General features: G+C 42.7%; 2 protein-coding genes across 6 annotated transcripts in view; one reads left to right on the top strand and one right to left on the bottom strand.

Annotated features, from left to right (window-relative positions):
* The window catches only part of CENPP (centromere protein P), a 220,415-nt gene that overhangs the window by 140,087 nt on the left and 63,223 nt on the right, over nucleotides 1–17,105 (bottom strand). The gene's annotated exons all lie outside the window — the stretch shown is intronic.
* OMD (osteomodulin) overlaps nucleotides 3,698–17,105 on the top strand; it is a 31,095-nt gene continuing 17,687 nt past the window's right edge. The window contains exon 1 of one of the 3 annotated variants that reach the window (XM_077325730.1): nucleotides 3,698–4,394. Coding sequence is in view for 1 of the 3 variants with exons in the window: in XM_077325729.1 (XP_077181844.1) it covers nucleotides 11,722–11,744 (23 nt within the window). In the remaining 2 variants the exon portion in view is untranslated. Of the gene's footprint in view, nucleotides 4,395–11,519; nucleotides 11,745–15,929; nucleotides 16,906–17,105 lie in introns of those variants that run through there. The other 2 variants (XM_077325729.1, XM_077325731.1) reach the window with 2 other exon arrangements.

Genomic DNA, 17,105 nt, shown 5'->3' with positions numbered 1-17,105 from the left:
TATCTGTATCTGATAGCAATATTTGCAGGCGATGCTTTCTCAGGTCATGAGGGCATTCTATAAGCATGGGTACTAATGCACCTGTGCAAATATGATTATACAGCTTGCACTCAAATAAGATGTGTTCTGTGTTCTCTACTTGACCATCGTTGCAGATACAGAGCCGATCCTTGAGAGGGAGTCCATCAAATTTCCCACTCAAGTAAGCAGAAGGTAGGGCATTGTGACGAAGGAGGGTAAAGGATCTCCCACTTTTCTTAGATATTGCATCTGGGTGTTCCTGTTTAGGAGATCTTTCCTAAAGAGTGGGTCCTGAATATTGTTGAGATCATGTTGTCTCTCTACTTCTATCACTCTTGTCTTAACAAGACCTATAGCCTTGTCATAACCCATAGACAAAAACAATTGATATGACACAGCTATGCATATTTGTGTAGACTGCATTGGCTCAGAGCTAGGCTAACCCTCCAAGTCTTAGTATAGCCCAGCTCCATAACAGATTTTGTGTCTGACTAGATTTGTTTTTTGTAGTATGATGGAAACATAAGATTCTGACAATTCTAAGTGTTGGTTAAATGGTGTTGTGACCATTATAAAATAACAACAAAATAAGAACATTTTAGAAAGATTACCAGTAGGAAACCTATGCCTAATAGCATGGTTCCATTGAAGAAATGCTTAATGTGCTTATGAGAAGAAAAAATTATACGATCATGCCTGATTCAAGTGGGTAGCCGTGTTGGTATGAAGCAGGACAAGAAAATTTGAGTCCAATTCACCAGGTGCTAAAAGTGTGGCTGAGGAAATCTGCTAGTCAGTTACTGGTTCTAGTGCTAGGTTTAATTGGTCTTGATTATCTGTTTTTCCAAAGGTGGCAGGATTCTGAGGTGCCCCCAAATGTGTGTGAAGCACTTCTGCCAGTAGCTTGACTCACACTCTGCATCAGACAGCATTCCAGAGAGTTTTCAGCCTTTAGGGATGAGCCTTTTTTCTGCAAGAGAGGCAGCAGCCTCTCAAATGACAGAACTTGAGATCTCCAAAAGACATCCAAAACACCATGCATGGTGCTTTGAATTCCAGCCAATGGCATGTATCCTACTACTCCACTGAGCAAAGCCTTTCTCCAACTTATGTAGCGGTTCCTCAACACCTCACTGAGAACTTTCTGCAGCTTAAGGAACATGCCAATGTTTCTTATGGGCTTAGAATGCAAAAATAGGAAGCTATCTCCACAGTCATAAAAGGTTCATGAAAATGGCTAAATTACTGTGATGACTGATGGCTAATAGACTAACTAAAGATGGACAGTCAGCAAAAAGACTATGGTTTAGATACCTAAATATATTATTATACTTAATAAGTGAACAAGTCATAGAAAGCAGAACTTTAGAAAGTACAAATACCGGCCCAAGGGGATGCTCTCTGCTGCTGCGGCAGGCAGGGGAAGTTCTCAGCGTCCCCTTGGGCCGGGAAGGCCTCACACCGTGTCACAGGCGCCGCCACAGGTCTCCCTGGCCCAAGGGGACACTCTCCACTGGTGCCCGCCTCTTTTCCTGCATGCCCGGTGGGGGGGGGGCTCTCTCCTCAGCCCCTGCCGCCGAGCCACTGCTCTCTGCTTCCCCAGACCTCCAGGAACACAAGCCGCCGCACAAGTAAGCTTTGGGGGGGGGGCTTCTCTTTCCCTTACCCCTTCTCCCTTTTCAAAGCCCATTTTTTTATAAATAGGCTTTGCAGCTAGTTATAGAATATTAGGAATGCAATTTAGTACTCATAACCATACAGAGAGAAAGGGCCTCCTATCCATGTAGCCAAAAATTTTTTTTACAAAGTATGCAGTAGCATACTTTTTTTTAGAAAGTATGCAGCAGTCCGCACATGCGCGTTTGCGCCACCGCCATGCCGGCGGCCATGGATTCCCGTCCCAGCCCCTCTGGGCCGCAAGCAAATTGGCCGCCAAAGCGGCCGATTAGCTTGCGGCTCGGCAAGCTTCTCTCCCCTCCCCTCCCAAAGCGAGAAGCTTGCTGGGCCGCGAGCTAATCGGCTGCTTTGGCGGCCGATTTGCTTGCGGCCCAGAGGGGCTGGGACAGGAATCCGTGGCCGCCGGCATGGCGGCGACGCAAACGCGCTTTGGCGGCCGATTTGCTCGCAGCCTGGCGAGCTTCTCGCTTCGGGGGGGAGGGAAGAAGGAGCCACGGCCCGGCGCCGAGGCCTTCGCGGCCCGGCGCCGAGGCCTTTGCAGCCCGGTGCCGGGCCGCGGCCCGCGGGTTGAGGACCACTGCTTTAGATGGCATGTGAGAGAGCATAGTGAAGATTCCAGAACGTGATAATTTTTTTCTGAAAATAAATATATGTTAACTAAAGGGCATTTTTGAAACTGAGAGCCTTCTACTTAATTGCAATTCATCCTTGTAAAAAGAAACGGAATGCTTGTATCTGTGAAATAATATGTGGTTGACCTTATTTCTGTGAACAGTCTGCTGTATCTCTTCAAGGAAAAGAAACATAAGGCCATGTAGCAGACTGGCAGCAGTTGCCAGGACCAAAACATTGTTGAACTATTGCCTCTTTTTGGCTTCCCCCAAGTAAGGAATTTACTTGTTCCTGGAATGATGTCCATTTTTGAGTAATTTAGAATAATTCCATGGTAGAAAGTCTGATCTTTGCAATGACTGTAGTGCAAAATGTTATTTTCTAGATTTCTCCCTATTTGCTATTAATTACAAAAAATTCCTCTTATCAGAACATGATTTACTGTGTCAAAAGAAATTCTGAAAGTAAACCGTTAATAGTATGATGTAAATTAATTACGACACTTCCTCAATAATTAAAAACAAAGCATAAGTAGAATGAAGGAAAGAAGTCGAAAGCCTCCTGCATTCAGGAAGTAGACTAGAAATAGCATTATATTCAAAGCACTGCCAAGAAGTCTTTGAGGTTTCAAATTTGGGTAGGAATCAAAAAAGGAATCACAGATTCTGCAGTTGACCAAATATGAAAAAGATGTGCATATTACATCTCTATCATGGTAAAGCCAATAATCACATGTTAACTTGTAATTGCTATGAGTGTGTGCCACACATGAAATACAACATACAAAACTAATTTCAGTTACAACATCACTGAAGCTCTTACCATCTCCATAGATTTAATGCTTTTAATTTTACCCAAGGAAATTTGCTTTTGCATTTATTATAACTAATAATTTAGCAGAGTTAACTGTCAAATATATGTCTGTATGCCAGATTTTTAAGGGCATCATAATGCCACACCTTAGTATACTTAGTATGCTATTTTTACCAACAACTAGAGTACTACCACAATGCACCACAACACAACATAGCGTAAAAAACATCTGAAGTGTCAGGCAAGAGAAAGAGAAATTTGATCTTCCAGCTGTCCGCTGGCAAGTTTGCAGGAGCAACAAGGCAGCGGGTGTGCTTGGCGGGGCCCGGGGAAGCCGCGGCCTCGCCGGAGTGCAGGGGGCCGGGGATGGCTTCCCTGGTGCCCGCCTAGCACACCTGTCGCCTTGCTTGCCCGCCGGGTGTGCTCGCCGGCCGTGGCGGGAGGGCCTTCAGAGCCCGTTCTTAGGAACGGGCTTTGAATTCCAATTCTTAAATAAATGGTTAGGCAATGTTTTATTACAGATTAAACAACAGAAATATGAGCCTCTTGTGGCGCAGAGTGGTAAGTCTGAAAGCTTTGCCCATGAGGCTGGGAGTTCAATCCCAGCAGCCGGCTCAAGGTCGACTCAGCCTTCCATCCTTCCGAGGTCGGTAAAATGAGTACCCAGCTTGCTGCTGGGGGGTAAAACGGTAATGACTGGGGAAGGCACTGGCAAACCACCCCATATTGAGTCTGCCATGAAAACGCTAGAGGGCGTCACCCCAAGGGTCAGACATGACTCGGTGCTTGCACAGGGGATACCTTTACCTTTTACCTTTAAACAACAGAAATACCAGCATTAGTGACAAATAGAAGGGGGCTGGATTCCAGGAGAAAGGACCAAAAATGGTGAACTTTTTTCTACAGACCCATTCCCCAACAACTGCCTGTGAATCTCAAATGGTAATGCTGAAAATTGAGTCCTGTTATGAATTTAACCCCCTCCCACACACACCCCATGGATTTGAGGCGGGAAATCACCTTTCTTCTCCCACTGGAACTCTTCACAATTGGCAGGCTGTGGAGAGGGCGTGCAATTCTCCTTGTTTTCCCTTCTGCAATGCGGCCATCAATATTGTGTGTGTTTAATCCAACTACCCTTGGCATTGTTGTTGTGAGTTTGTTTTTTCAGGGTGGGGGTTAGGCTTGCAGGTAGCTGAATAAGGTAGGGAGGGGAGAGAATCTGCCTTTATAAGAGCCTTTCATTGATGCTATGCAGAATCTAGTCCAAGGTAAGTGAAAATATCTTTAAGAGTACTTTGAATATTTCTTTTTCTGTTCCTAAATAATTGCTATACATTATCAGAAATGTTGCTCAATGGAAACAGACTAAGAATACTTTTATTGCACTCAGTTTTCTTCAGTCAAATTGGGGAATCTGTTTTCTATTTGTTTCTGGGACAGCTCTTATGTTTGAGAACAAAGCTGTTAACAGGAAACATATGGAACTGTTCTACAGTAAGTGAACAACTGGCTTCAGCTCTAAATGCCACGTATTACATTCCAGTGTCTCAGACAATCGGGGAAGAAGCTTGTAACATTTACCTTACATGTTCATATCACCCAAATACTACATATTCCACATGAATATTAAAAGGTTAGAAAGAAATCTGGGAGGGGGAGAGGATTAACCAAATTCTACAATTTAAAATGTTGTGAACATTATTTATATATTTAGTTTTAAATAACTAGCTGGCTGTCATAAACCCGGGAAAATATTCCATAAGAATTAATTTAACAATATAAGCTTTCAGGAGAAGAGTTGCTATAATTTGTTTATAACATGTACGAATTTAATTTAATAGTTTTTGACCATCTTTCTGCTGGGAAAGATAGTTCAAAAGGTAACTATCCCTGGATTTTACTTGATACCACAATAATTCACAAAACACTATGAACTATTCTAGGAAAAAAATTCTTTCAGCTGCAGTACACAAGGCTGGCCCAAAAGAAACATAACATCTGCTTGAGTAATTTCTAGAACTGAGAACATCAAATGAATATGGAAAATGTCCCATGGAAAACTCAGACTAATTTAAGAAAATTGTGCCCCTCACAGCGTGCAAAACCACAGTATTCATAATTTTTTGATCAACATTTAATTTGTTAGACCCAAATTTCAAATGATTTATCAGCAAAACAAGAATTATTGCCATTTATTTTTGTTATTAAAATGTATACATTATTTCTCTTGGCCCTCTACATTTGTCTTGTAATCTACACTGATCCACTCCCATACATTAAATATCATGAGCTATGAAAGTAAAATGTCTGTTTTATTCCTGAAATGGCATAAATTGGCCATACCAGAGTAATGTTGTTCCAACCCAGATCATACATATCTATCCTGGTAAAGTGTACCCTTTCATCCCCATGTTTATGCTACATGCCTCTGAAACCCATTGTTAAGAACAGAAGAGGAGCCTTGCCTGATCAGACTAGTGGTCCATTTAGTCTCACACAGTGGCCAACCAGTTTCTCTGGAGGCCCAGCAACCAAGCACAGAAGCTAAGTCCTCTCCTGATCTTGCATCCTAGCACTGGGATTCAGAGGTCAGCTTTCTCTAAATATGGATGTTCCCTTCAGTCATCATGGCTACTGATAGATCTTTTTTCCATTAATATAATTCCCTTTTAGAGCTTTATATTCCTGCGGCCATCACTAAATCATCTGGCAGCAAATTTCATATTTTAATAACTTGTTTAAAGAAATATTTCCATTTGTCAAGTTCAAGTATTTGAGGAAAGAAACAGATCTCTCTGTCTACCCTCTCTACCCTGTGCATAATTTTATGAACCTCTATCATGTCCTCCCCCTTAGTCATCTCTTTTTCAAACTGAAAACTCTCAGACACTTCATAAGAAAGGTGATCCAACTCCTTAATTTTTTTGGTTACCTTCACCTGAACTTTTCCAGCTCTGCAATGTGCTTTTTGAGTTACAATGATCAGACCTGTGAACAATATGCAGAGGCATTTGCAAGCATTTCAATCCACTCTCTGTGAGGAACAGCATACTTCTAAGGGTGAAAGGTTGTAGTATTTTCAAAAGACTGTGTGCCCCCACGGAAATTTCTTGTTGAGATCTCCGTGTCCATAAACTATAGTTCCCATTAGGCCCTCCCAGTAGCATGTGCCAGAGTGGTGGTCATGTGACATTGTGGCTGACCATGGCCTGCACGACAGAGGAATTGCCCCCTACTATTTGCCATGGTAAGTCTATCTTCCAGTGCATAATGCTTGCAGAAAAACACAACCATTTTAAAAAATGACAAATTAAAATGGTCAGCGATGAAAATATTTACATGCATAACCCACCCAGGACTGCTACTCTGGAATCTTTGGTAAGATACCTTGTCAAAAGTGTTTTGAAAGTCCAAGGCTATAATGTCTACCAAGTCACCATACTTGTTCACTTTCTCAAAGAACTGTAACTTATTAGCAACCACTGGGCAACTTGCTGCCACCTGATTAGCATGTTTCACCTAGGCCTGCTTGCTTGCCACTGTTTCACAGCAGCCATCCCATGAAAACCAGCTGTGGTATAGTGGTTAGACTTTTGCAATAGGATCTGGGAGACTCACATTTGAATCTCCATTGTACCTTGGAAGCTCACTGGGTGACCTGGGGCCAGTTATACATTCTCTGCCTAATGTACCTCGCAGCATTGTTATGAAGATAAAATGGGGAAGAGGAGAATGATGTAAGCAGCTTTTTTAAGAGAAAGGAAAGATATATATGAAGTAAATAAATAATGAACATAGATAAAAAGAGGGACAGGTAAAAATTGGGTAGGTAGTGTGCTGAGAAGATGCAGTGCAAAGTGAGGCATCCCCTGCAAAACTTTGTGGTTTGCCCACTGTACAGCTAGGCCTGGCTTAGCTGGCACCACACATCCTGGACAGTTTTTTTCTGGGAAAATCTGCCAAAGGAAGGAAGGAAGGAAGGAAGGAAGGAAGGAAGGAAGGAAGGAAGGAAGGAAGGGAAGCTGAAGACCAAAGGCAGATAATGGTAATTTGGCAGGTGGGTAAAAGGTAGAGAAGGAAGCAGGAAAAAAGGAGAGGTTATGAGGGCTGACAGGGAAAGGAAAGAGGAAATATTTGGGGAGGGGGAAATGAAACACCCCCCAGTTTCAGTTCTTAAAAAAATCTCTTACCTAGTAAGGAATAATGAACTCCAATTCCAGTTGCCTTGTATCAAAGCAGTCTTTTGAAGACATTTTTAAGGGGGGAGGTGAATAGGAATAAATGCAAAACAATCTGAAATAATGAATTCATTCAACTGAATTGTGTAATAGGACATGGAGCTGAAATGAGTCATGCCTTTAAATAGAGCCAGGAACAGTTTTTGAGAACTGAGATAGAAAAATCTGTAGACAGTGATTTTTTGCATGGCCTCTAATTTTAGTCATACAAATTGTATGGGAAACTACTATATTAACAGGTTTCTGAACTAACGTGTTTACTGAAGAAAGCATCTACCTGCTTTGAATATAGCAGATCTCAGGCTAACTAAAATAGCAAGTTACATGGAACTTTCAAAATTTTTGAAAAGAAATCTTGCTATGAAAAACTGTTTTGTAGTTAACTGAACTAAAGCTATATGAGCTTGCCAGGGGTCCCTAGCGTGATAACCACAGGTACCATGGTTCCCACTAAAATTGGGTGGGCCTGGTGGTACATTTGCTCAGCAGCGCTTCTGATCAGCCACAAGGGATGTGATGGGTTCTGCAGATTTTTATGGTCTGCAGCTATTTATGGTCATGTCCACCACCATAGGCGAGAATTGCAAGGTGGCTGCAGACTCAGAAAGGTTAGAGATCTGTATAATATGAAATATGACAATTAACTGCAAAATTTGACATTTGGTTTATTCTGTAAGGTAAAGGTATCCCCTGTGCAAGCACTGAGTCATGTCTGACCCTTGGGGTGACGCCCTCTAGCATTTTCATGGCAGACTCAATACAGGGTGGTTTCCCAGTCATTACCGTTTACCCCCCAGCAAGCTGGGTACTCATTTTACCGACCTTGGAAGGATGGAAGGCTGAGTCAGCCTTGAGCCGGCTGCTGGGATTGAACTCCCAGCCTCACGGGCAGAGCTTTCAGACTGCATGTCTGCTGCCTTACCACTCTGCGCCACAAGAGGCTCTCTGGTTTATTCTGACAATTGGCCTATATAATCAGACCCTTCTTGACATCACATTATACAAAGCTCAACAGTCGTCAGAAGAAAGTGCATATGCTCCCCTACTTTCCTGCCTCTGAGCAGGGGAAGTAAGAATGCCTGTGGGATTTCTGGTCATTAAATGATTACAGGCTCAGTCATCTCTGTATTCCACAAAAGATGCAGACTTAATCAAGCAAAAAAGAAGAACTTTGTGATGGAAGCAATCAATCCTATTACAGTTTGTGACACTGCAAGTATAGACATGAACACATCCTAGGGGAACAGTACTATGTTAAGAAGAATCAAATGGTAATTGAGGGGAAAACTTTTTTCGGATTTAAGAACCTCTTTTATTGGGGTATAAAGAGGTTAAAACTTCATTTCACTCAAAACGACACTAGAAATTTAACACTTCTCTTCCATATCATGTGTCCTTGATATCTCTAGAGATAATGGGTGTGACTGTTATAATTTAAGGGTCTATCTAATTGTAACCAGACAAGTGGCAAAGCTTACGATATTTTGCTTCCAGAGGCAGTGAAGGCATCAGCATTCCCTCATCTATGAGCCACAGTAAATAAGGCCAGAGGGTAATAGGCATGTACTCTAGGGTTTTCTGAATTTTCATGAGATTTCTTCCTCTCACAAGTGCTCATCTGTCATTTTGGTTACCCTGATGAAAGAAGGAGGCATACAGCACAAATTGGCATGTAAGGCAATTGGGATGTTTAGATTGCCATATTATTTTTAAAGAGGCACATGGAAGCAAAAAGTCAGGAGGATTTACCTCCAGCTCTTTGGTGAGAGTGACACATAGGCAAGCTGCATATAAGCAAGCTGTCTGTTTAGAAAAAAGCTGACTACCCGGCCCCCACATCTGTGGCCTGAAGAGCCACATAGCTAGCCCTGCTGATCTCTTTTGTACATCCTAGAAAGAGGTGGAAAAAATTCTTCGCTCACTAAACCAAGCAGAGTATAAAACCACATAATCATGAGAAAACCACTTTCAATCATTTTCATTTCATAGTATGAAAAAATTAAATATCACAGCTCATTTTTTAAAGCTGACTTTATATATTATCATGATATAATAAAATGTGCAGGGTACCTCCAAGGATATGCTGGCCTTCTGATTGGCAATTAGGGGAAGGGCCCTTCCCCCAAGGACCAATCAGAGGGCTGGCATGCAACCAATGCCACGCTTGCGTCCTTGTGGCTACTGTGGACTTGGAAGGGGGACTGCCTTCTCTGCTGAGGATGCGCTGCTGCCACCAGCCCCTTTTCCACTACTGCAGTCTTGGCTGCTTCCTCTGCCCACCCCCTCAGTGCCACCAGAACCTTGGGCACCCACCTACCAACTCACATCTACTGGGGACCAGCCTATGACACCGCCAACCTCCTACATGGTCTCCTGGCCATGCCACCTCCACAGACCTCTCCTCTGGGGCAGCTGGCAGGAGGCCACCTGCAGGCTGCACTGCAGCTCCAACATGCTCCCAGCCCTCCTTACCTCTAGGGCAGCCTCCAGGAGTCTACTCCTGCTTTGCCCCACCGTCCACATGTTCCTCCAGGTCTTGCCTGCAGGTGGCAGGGGCCTGAGTACATGCTCAGGACCACGCCGACCAACACGCTCTGCAGCTGCTGGCTGCCCACCCTGGGGCTGGAAACGGACCTGGAAGCCGGCCTGGCATGCTGATGGGAATGCTGCCACCTCCCAGCCCCGCATGCTCACAGCTGCTACAAGGGCCAATGGAACCTGCCATGTGCCCTCCCGTACCCACGAGCAGCCAGCGCCATTGCAACCTTCCCTGCCGCCTGCCTGTTTCCTTATTGTACAAGGAGCAGTGTTAGTACAGCGGCGGCCACGTCACTGCCTCTCAGCCCTGTGCTTTCGTAGTTGCTTTGTGCATGGGGGGGGGCTACTGACTGCTCCCACCCAGCTCCAAGCCTCCCCTTCCATGCACAGGGGGGGTGCTTGCCTTTGGTTCCTAGCATCTGGAGAGTGGGGCGGGAGCCTCCACCACCATATTCGCATTACAGACACCAGCCCCTGCTGTTGCTGCATGAGGAGAGGGTGGGGTGGGTAGCCACTACTGCTGGGGGGGCTGAAGGGGGAGTCCTTCTGCCTTCTAACCCACTTTTAAAGTGGACTTAACTATATATATATATATATATATATATATCAGAGTACAATATAATCACAGTTCAATACTGTATCTGTCAATATTTCACCATCATTAACAGACACCTTATTCATCTACATTTCTAAATATAGTCATGAAAAAGGGCATCTAGTAGTATTTTAGCTTGAAACTGACTATTGAAGTACATTACAAATAATGTACTTTTAAATAAATGTATTATTATCATCAATGTTCTTCTACTAAAATACGGCAGCTTTGAAATTAATGTAAAATTTTATATTCACTTATACCAATCAATTTGGTATAAACAGTTCCACAGGGCCTGCAAAAGGGAGCTCCTCCGCCAGGCATTTGGTTGAGGTCGACCAAACCACCACTTCCAGTTGGCCCTCAAGCTCCCCCCCTCTACGACCAACACTAATCGGTTGCCCACAGGGTCCAGTAAGAGTTGAGCTGAGGCTCTTACAATGTCTATTTTATGTATCCCTCCGGGCCGCGAGCAAATCGGCCGCTAAAGCTTGCCGGGCCGCGAGTTAATCGGCCGATTTGGCGGCCGATTTGCTCGTGGCCTGGCGAGCTTCTCGCTTCGGGGGGGAGGGAAGGAGCCGCGGCCCGGTGCCAAGGCCTTTGCGGCCCAGCGCTGGGCCGCGGCCCATGGATTGGGGACCACTGGTATAGGGCATCATCCATGAAAGAGATGGAATAAGAGTACCAAAAATATATACTTGCAAAATGGTCTATGTTAGATGCTATCTTGGTATTATAGAATACAGAGGTTAAAGGAGAGATCCCTGTTGCTAGCTCTGCTTTCACTAACAGCATACCTTCAGGTTAGACTGTACCAAAGTCATAAATATAGGACAATGACTTCTTGTATAATGAAAAAGGGAGAAAAATACTTTTTCCTCTATGGTCTCTACTCCATGCATAATTTTTAAACCTCTATTACGTCACCCCACAATCACCATTTCTCCACGCTAAAGAGCCCTAACTTTTAAAACCTTTATTCATAGGGAGAGTATTCCTTCCCCTTAATTATTTTAGTTGCCCATTTTTGCATCTTTTCTAATGCATCCTTTTTAGGTGCAGTGACCAGGCCTGTACACAGTATTCTTTGCCATAGATATATACAGGGTAAATATGATACTGACTAATTTGTTTTTAGTTCGCTTCCTAATAATTCCCAGCACAGCATTTGCCTTTTTTATTGCAGTTGCACATGGAGTCGACATTTTCAATGAGTAATCTACCATGACACAACGATTTCTTTTCTGGTCAGTTATCACCTTAATTCATTCATTCGTTCATTGTATTTATATACCGCCTTCCCTTCATTCATTGTACTTATATACTGCCCTCCCTGAAGGCTCATGGTGATTTACATGAAACAAGAAATGATACCGGTATCTCCATTTATAGTAATAACAAGGTGAAAGCAACAATAACATTAACATAATAACAACAATAACATTAAAGAACAATGGAAACTGCAAAGAGCATCAGCTCAACATACTGAGGACCAGTGGGTTGGGCGGATTTATAGCAGTCGTCATAGGAGGGAGGCTTGGGGGCCGATGGGAAGCGGTGGTTTAGGTCGACCTCAACCAAATTTCTGGAGGAGGAGCTCCCTTTTGCAGGCCCTGCGGAACTGCGGAAATAATAATTATGGACCCCATCATCATGTATTTAAAGTTGGGAAGTTTTGTTCCAATGTATATTACTTTGCACTTGCCCGCATTGAACCTCATTTGCCACGTTGATGTCTACTCTTCCAGCCTTGACAGATCCCTCACAGTCTTCCCTGGTTTTCACTGCTTTGAACGACTTAGTGTTGTCAGCAAACTTAGGCACTTCACTACTTATGCCCAACTGCAAATCATTAACGAACAAGTTAAAAAGCACCAGACCTTGTCCCAATCCCTGTGATGGCCCACTGCTTACCACCTTCCACTCTGAAAAAGTTATACTATACAAAATTTACATTTTTTGTTTCCTATTAACTTGGGTTAACTTGATATTTACTGGTAAAAGAAAGATTTGGTTTGTGACCTTTTGCATTTATCTACTGAGTCATAAATCTGATTCATCAGTGCATTTTAATTTTACACTCCGGCCTTAAACTCAAACAACTTGAGCACTCTTGATTCATAAGAAGTGTCAACTCTAGGTACAAATCAGTTTTCAATGAAATAGTCAGTGTACATTATACATTTATGGTTAAGCATGTAGGACCTGGATAATTTTTTAGAAATTTTACAAATGAAGCTAGGGAGCCAGAGTTGGCATAGCAGGTAGTAATGAAATAATAAGTAAAATGATTAAGCATAGGTTTGAGGCCAGGGAGCTGGAATGGCAATGATTCAGGGGCATATTTTTTCCTAATCAACGTCTAGTAAGAAGCTCTCAGAATTATGAACGTACTAGCCTGAAAGCCCGTTGCATCCAGGAATGCAATGGGAGCTAGCGGTAGGCACCCACAGAGGAGGCAGCTGGCGTCCAACCTACCATTCTAGTTTGCGGTGAGGCCGATGGCTTGGTGGGCGGAGAGAGGGTGCATGCCGGTTGAGCGGGGCATTGTGCTGCTGGCTGGGGCAATGGCTCTGAAGCTGGTGGGGCTGGCATGCGGCGGCCAAGCTGGTAGCCCCACTGCTGGGTGGGGCAACAGCTGCATTTCCAGTTGGCCCATCATGGCTGCTGGCAGCCGGGTTGATCAGGAGTGAAGGCACAGTGCTGCGGGAGCACCCTCCTCGTCAGCCAGGCAGCGTCTGGCTGTGAGGCTGGCTAAGCACCTTGAGCCGGCTTCTGGAAGTGAGTGCTCCAGGGGCCAGCCCAATACAGGTGTGTCCAGCTTTGCTGGGCACGCCCAAATTGGCCCATGCAGGTGGAAGCACAGGCCGGATACTTGGACATGTCCCACACAGCGCTCCATCCATAGAGGCTTTTCAGAAATATTAGAGCCACCAAGTCGTAAGGATGTTTCTGGTTTTAGAGATCCCACTAACATATCTGTTTGCTGCTTAGCCAATATTAGCATAAAGCAGATTAGCAAGACACTAAGCATAGTAAACTGGTCCGAAAACACTGAGAGCTTCAAAAATAATGATCAATACTTTGAACTGTACCTAAAAGTGAATTGTAACACTAATGAGGTGACCTTAGTAATTTATATCAGTACATAAACTTGTCAGTGCATTTGGTACCAACAAAACCTTCCTAATGGTCTTCAAAAAAGCCATGTCTTCTTTTATTTTTAAGAGGAAGCACATCACGATCATTTGGAAGCTACTGAAGGAGGTTAAAGCCTCGCTTTTACCATAAACAAATCAATCCTTAGTGAGTCCTAAATCATTGTCCTTCATGTCTATCAAGTAGCAGACCTCCTTATGTTTGTTCATACTGACAAAATGATCAATCCAATTGATGTTTGGAACTCTTGGTAACATATTACCATTTATGTTAATGTTTACTTTGTAGATGGCCTATGAAATAGAAGGCTGACTTCAGGCATCAACATAATGGCTCCTAGACATATCCCTTCCCACCATTGTTGTCAATACTCTCCTGAGATGGATAGGCCATTAAGTTTGCAGGGAAAGCTCCTGGGGAAGGGGGGGGGGGTCATTGTCCTGGACAGTTGCTGGGAGCAACCAGGAACAAGTCCCAGTAGCTCTGGCAGCACTGCAGGAGCCACTAGACTCAGAATTGTCCAGCAATGTCCATGATAGTTGTTGGCTCTCCTGCTCCATTGCTGCCAGTTGAACAAGCAATCAGACAGCCATCACTGACGCCACTGGTTAGGTCTTAGATGAGTGGCCCATACAGAGGTAGCATATTGTACCATAAAGACCAATCAGTCTGGCTTGCTCCTATACCATTCTAACTTCTCAGTCCACCTTTGCTGTGACTAAGAAGCCACTAAGGAATAACAGCCATATTACAATTTTTAAAGAATGTGATGAAAAAAGACAGAACTCATCGGAAAGCATAAGCATAATTTGTGATAGGCTTTTTTTCACCTCCACCACCATTTGTTCAGCCCAGTGCAATCGGGAAAAGGCTTCCCAGGTGGTTAGCAGCTATTTAATTCTGGAAATATTGAATTGTCTATCCAGAGACAAAACTGCCAAGAGCCTGCTGTGATATGTTCAGATAAAATTGTCTACATCCTTTCCAGCATGAACAGTACTAAATACAGAGTGTGAGCCAGAAGGGTCATTAGCTGCTTCTTGTTGTGATGGTTTGGATCTGTTTCTGTCTGCTTTTCTCCATTGCTGGCAGATTACTTGGTGAGGTCTTAGCAAGCCCCATATACATCATGTTTCATCAAGACAAGTTGGGAAATGCTGACCCCACTACTGAAGAAATATCAAAACTGTTTTGAATGTATCTGGATGGTACTACCTTGGTACAAGAGTACAGTACAGTAAAAAAAATTATCTCTAACTTGGTAAATGACTGAATAATTAGTCCTGAAGAAGAAGAAGAAGAAGAAGAAGAAGAAGAAGAAGAAGAAGAGTTGGTTCTTATATGCCGCTTTTCCCAACCCGAAGGAGGCTCAAAGCGGCTTACAGTCGCCTTCCCATTCCTCTCCCCACAATAGATAGCCTGTGGGGTGGGTGAGGCTGAGAGAGCCCTGATATCACTGCTCAGTCAGAACAGTTTTATCAGTGCTGTGGCAAGCCCAAGGTCACCCAGCTGGTTGCATGTGGGGGAGTGTGGAATCGAACCTGGCATGCCAGATTAGGAGTCCATACTCCTAACCACTACACCAAACTGACTCTCTTTACTGACTGTTGACAGTATAACCGACAGTTCAGCTCGTGTTTTGAAGAAAATCACTAAGACCTTGGTGCTTCAAAGTTTTCTAGATATTTCAAAGTCTTTGCCATAATGTTAAATTTTTCTTTTTATTACAAGTCAAGTCTTTATTATTATGGTACTAGACCAGTAGTCAAATTACAAAATACATAAAAACATCTGGCATTAACAAGATAAAAGAATCATTGATAACTAAAATATTATAAAATTTAAAAACATTCCAGCTATAAAAATCATTCTGATTTTATTACAAATATATAACTTCAATTTTGTTCATTGTGCTAAGACCAGGTTTTATTTTTTTTAGTGCTAATAGGTTATTCTTTACCTGGAGACTTACAGGGGAGATGCAACCCTAATTACTTTTATTGCTATCGCATAACTATTTGACAGAGAAGACTACCTGGAAAAGGGATGAATAATGCAAATTGAGATTGGCTTAATTTGTTCCTAACAGATTATAGTAACATTGCACCTTTAATTTCTGATGTTTAATGTTTTGTTCTGTTCTCCTTGCTGAAGCCCAGGAGACTATAAAGTAGATTGCATCAAGATGATGAGTGCTTGCTCTAGTCACAGGAGAGCTTACACAAGAGACAAAACTGAATTCTACCCATTTCTCCTCAAGATGCGCTTCAGCACATGAAGCTCTACCAAGGCCAGTATTGTCTACTTTTCAGGGTACCAACTATAGTCTTTCACATCATATGTTACCTGATCCTTTTATAACTGGAGATGCCAGGGATTCAACATAGGGCTGTCTGCATACAAAGCAGATTCTCTTCCCCTCAGCTATTATCCTACCCTAAAGTGCCTCCTATTCTGCAACCTCCTCCATACCATAGCTTCTTGCATTCCTGAAAATCCACAGCCATAAGAAACAGCATTATAGAAGAACAGGATGCAGAAGTCTACAAAAGGGTAGAGATCTGTCCCACAAAATCCTCCCTTCCATGTTATCCGATCCAGTGGCCACAATCCCCACACGCACACACAGAACTGAGTACTGAAATCATATTATTTTTAATTCCATGTGGCATACGATTATTTGTAGCCAGTACTTTTCAAGAGAACCAGATCCTACATCTACATCAACAATTAATCATAAGTGACAAGGCAAGTGATCTACATGCTTGTGTGTACCAGCTCTATAATTCAATTTATAGTCTGAGAACATTTAAAAAATTTACAACTTCTAGTTTCAGCTAACCTTGTTAGAGCTTGTAAAGAGCTTGTTGATAATCTACGTTCACTGGACCTTCAAACAGTAAACAAATTGAGGGAACATAAGATTTGGCAAGACAGTAAAACAAACAGGGTTTGGTGTATGATGTTAAAAATAATCTTCCACCACTCTTCATATAAAGGAAATTCCTACCACACATCAAACCAAAAATTAGAGAAAGAGAACTAAACCACATAATTTCACCAAAGTATACCCTTATTTGAATAAATCATCCATGAAACAAGGAACAGAACTTAAATTTCTCCACAGCCTTTTCCAGCAAATTACACTTCAAGTGCTCCAAATCCATTTCCTAGGGCATATACTTTGTATGGGTTTTAAGAGCATCTACATCTGATTCATTCTAGAGTTTCTGGCATACAAATTGTCAGGTAGGAAATTATTTATTTCAAATTATTTTCTTAGTGGTCATGGGTTTCAGGCGATTATACAAGCTTTGATACTACACATTTATGATACATAGTTAAACCCGTTCAGTATTCATTGCATGATCTATTAGAAACTTTTATATGCACAGGTTGTAACACACCAAAAATGTATCTTGGTATATTATCTAACTTAAAGTATTAAT

The sequence above is a fragment of the Paroedura picta genome, chromosome 3, assembly GCF_049243985.1.
Source record: "Paroedura picta isolate Pp20150507F chromosome 3, Ppicta_v3.0, whole genome shotgun sequence".
Taxonomy (NCBI): domain Eukaryota; kingdom Metazoa; phylum Chordata; class Lepidosauria; order Squamata; family Gekkonidae; genus Paroedura; species Paroedura picta.
This window is presented reverse-complemented; position numbering and strand designations above follow the sequence as displayed.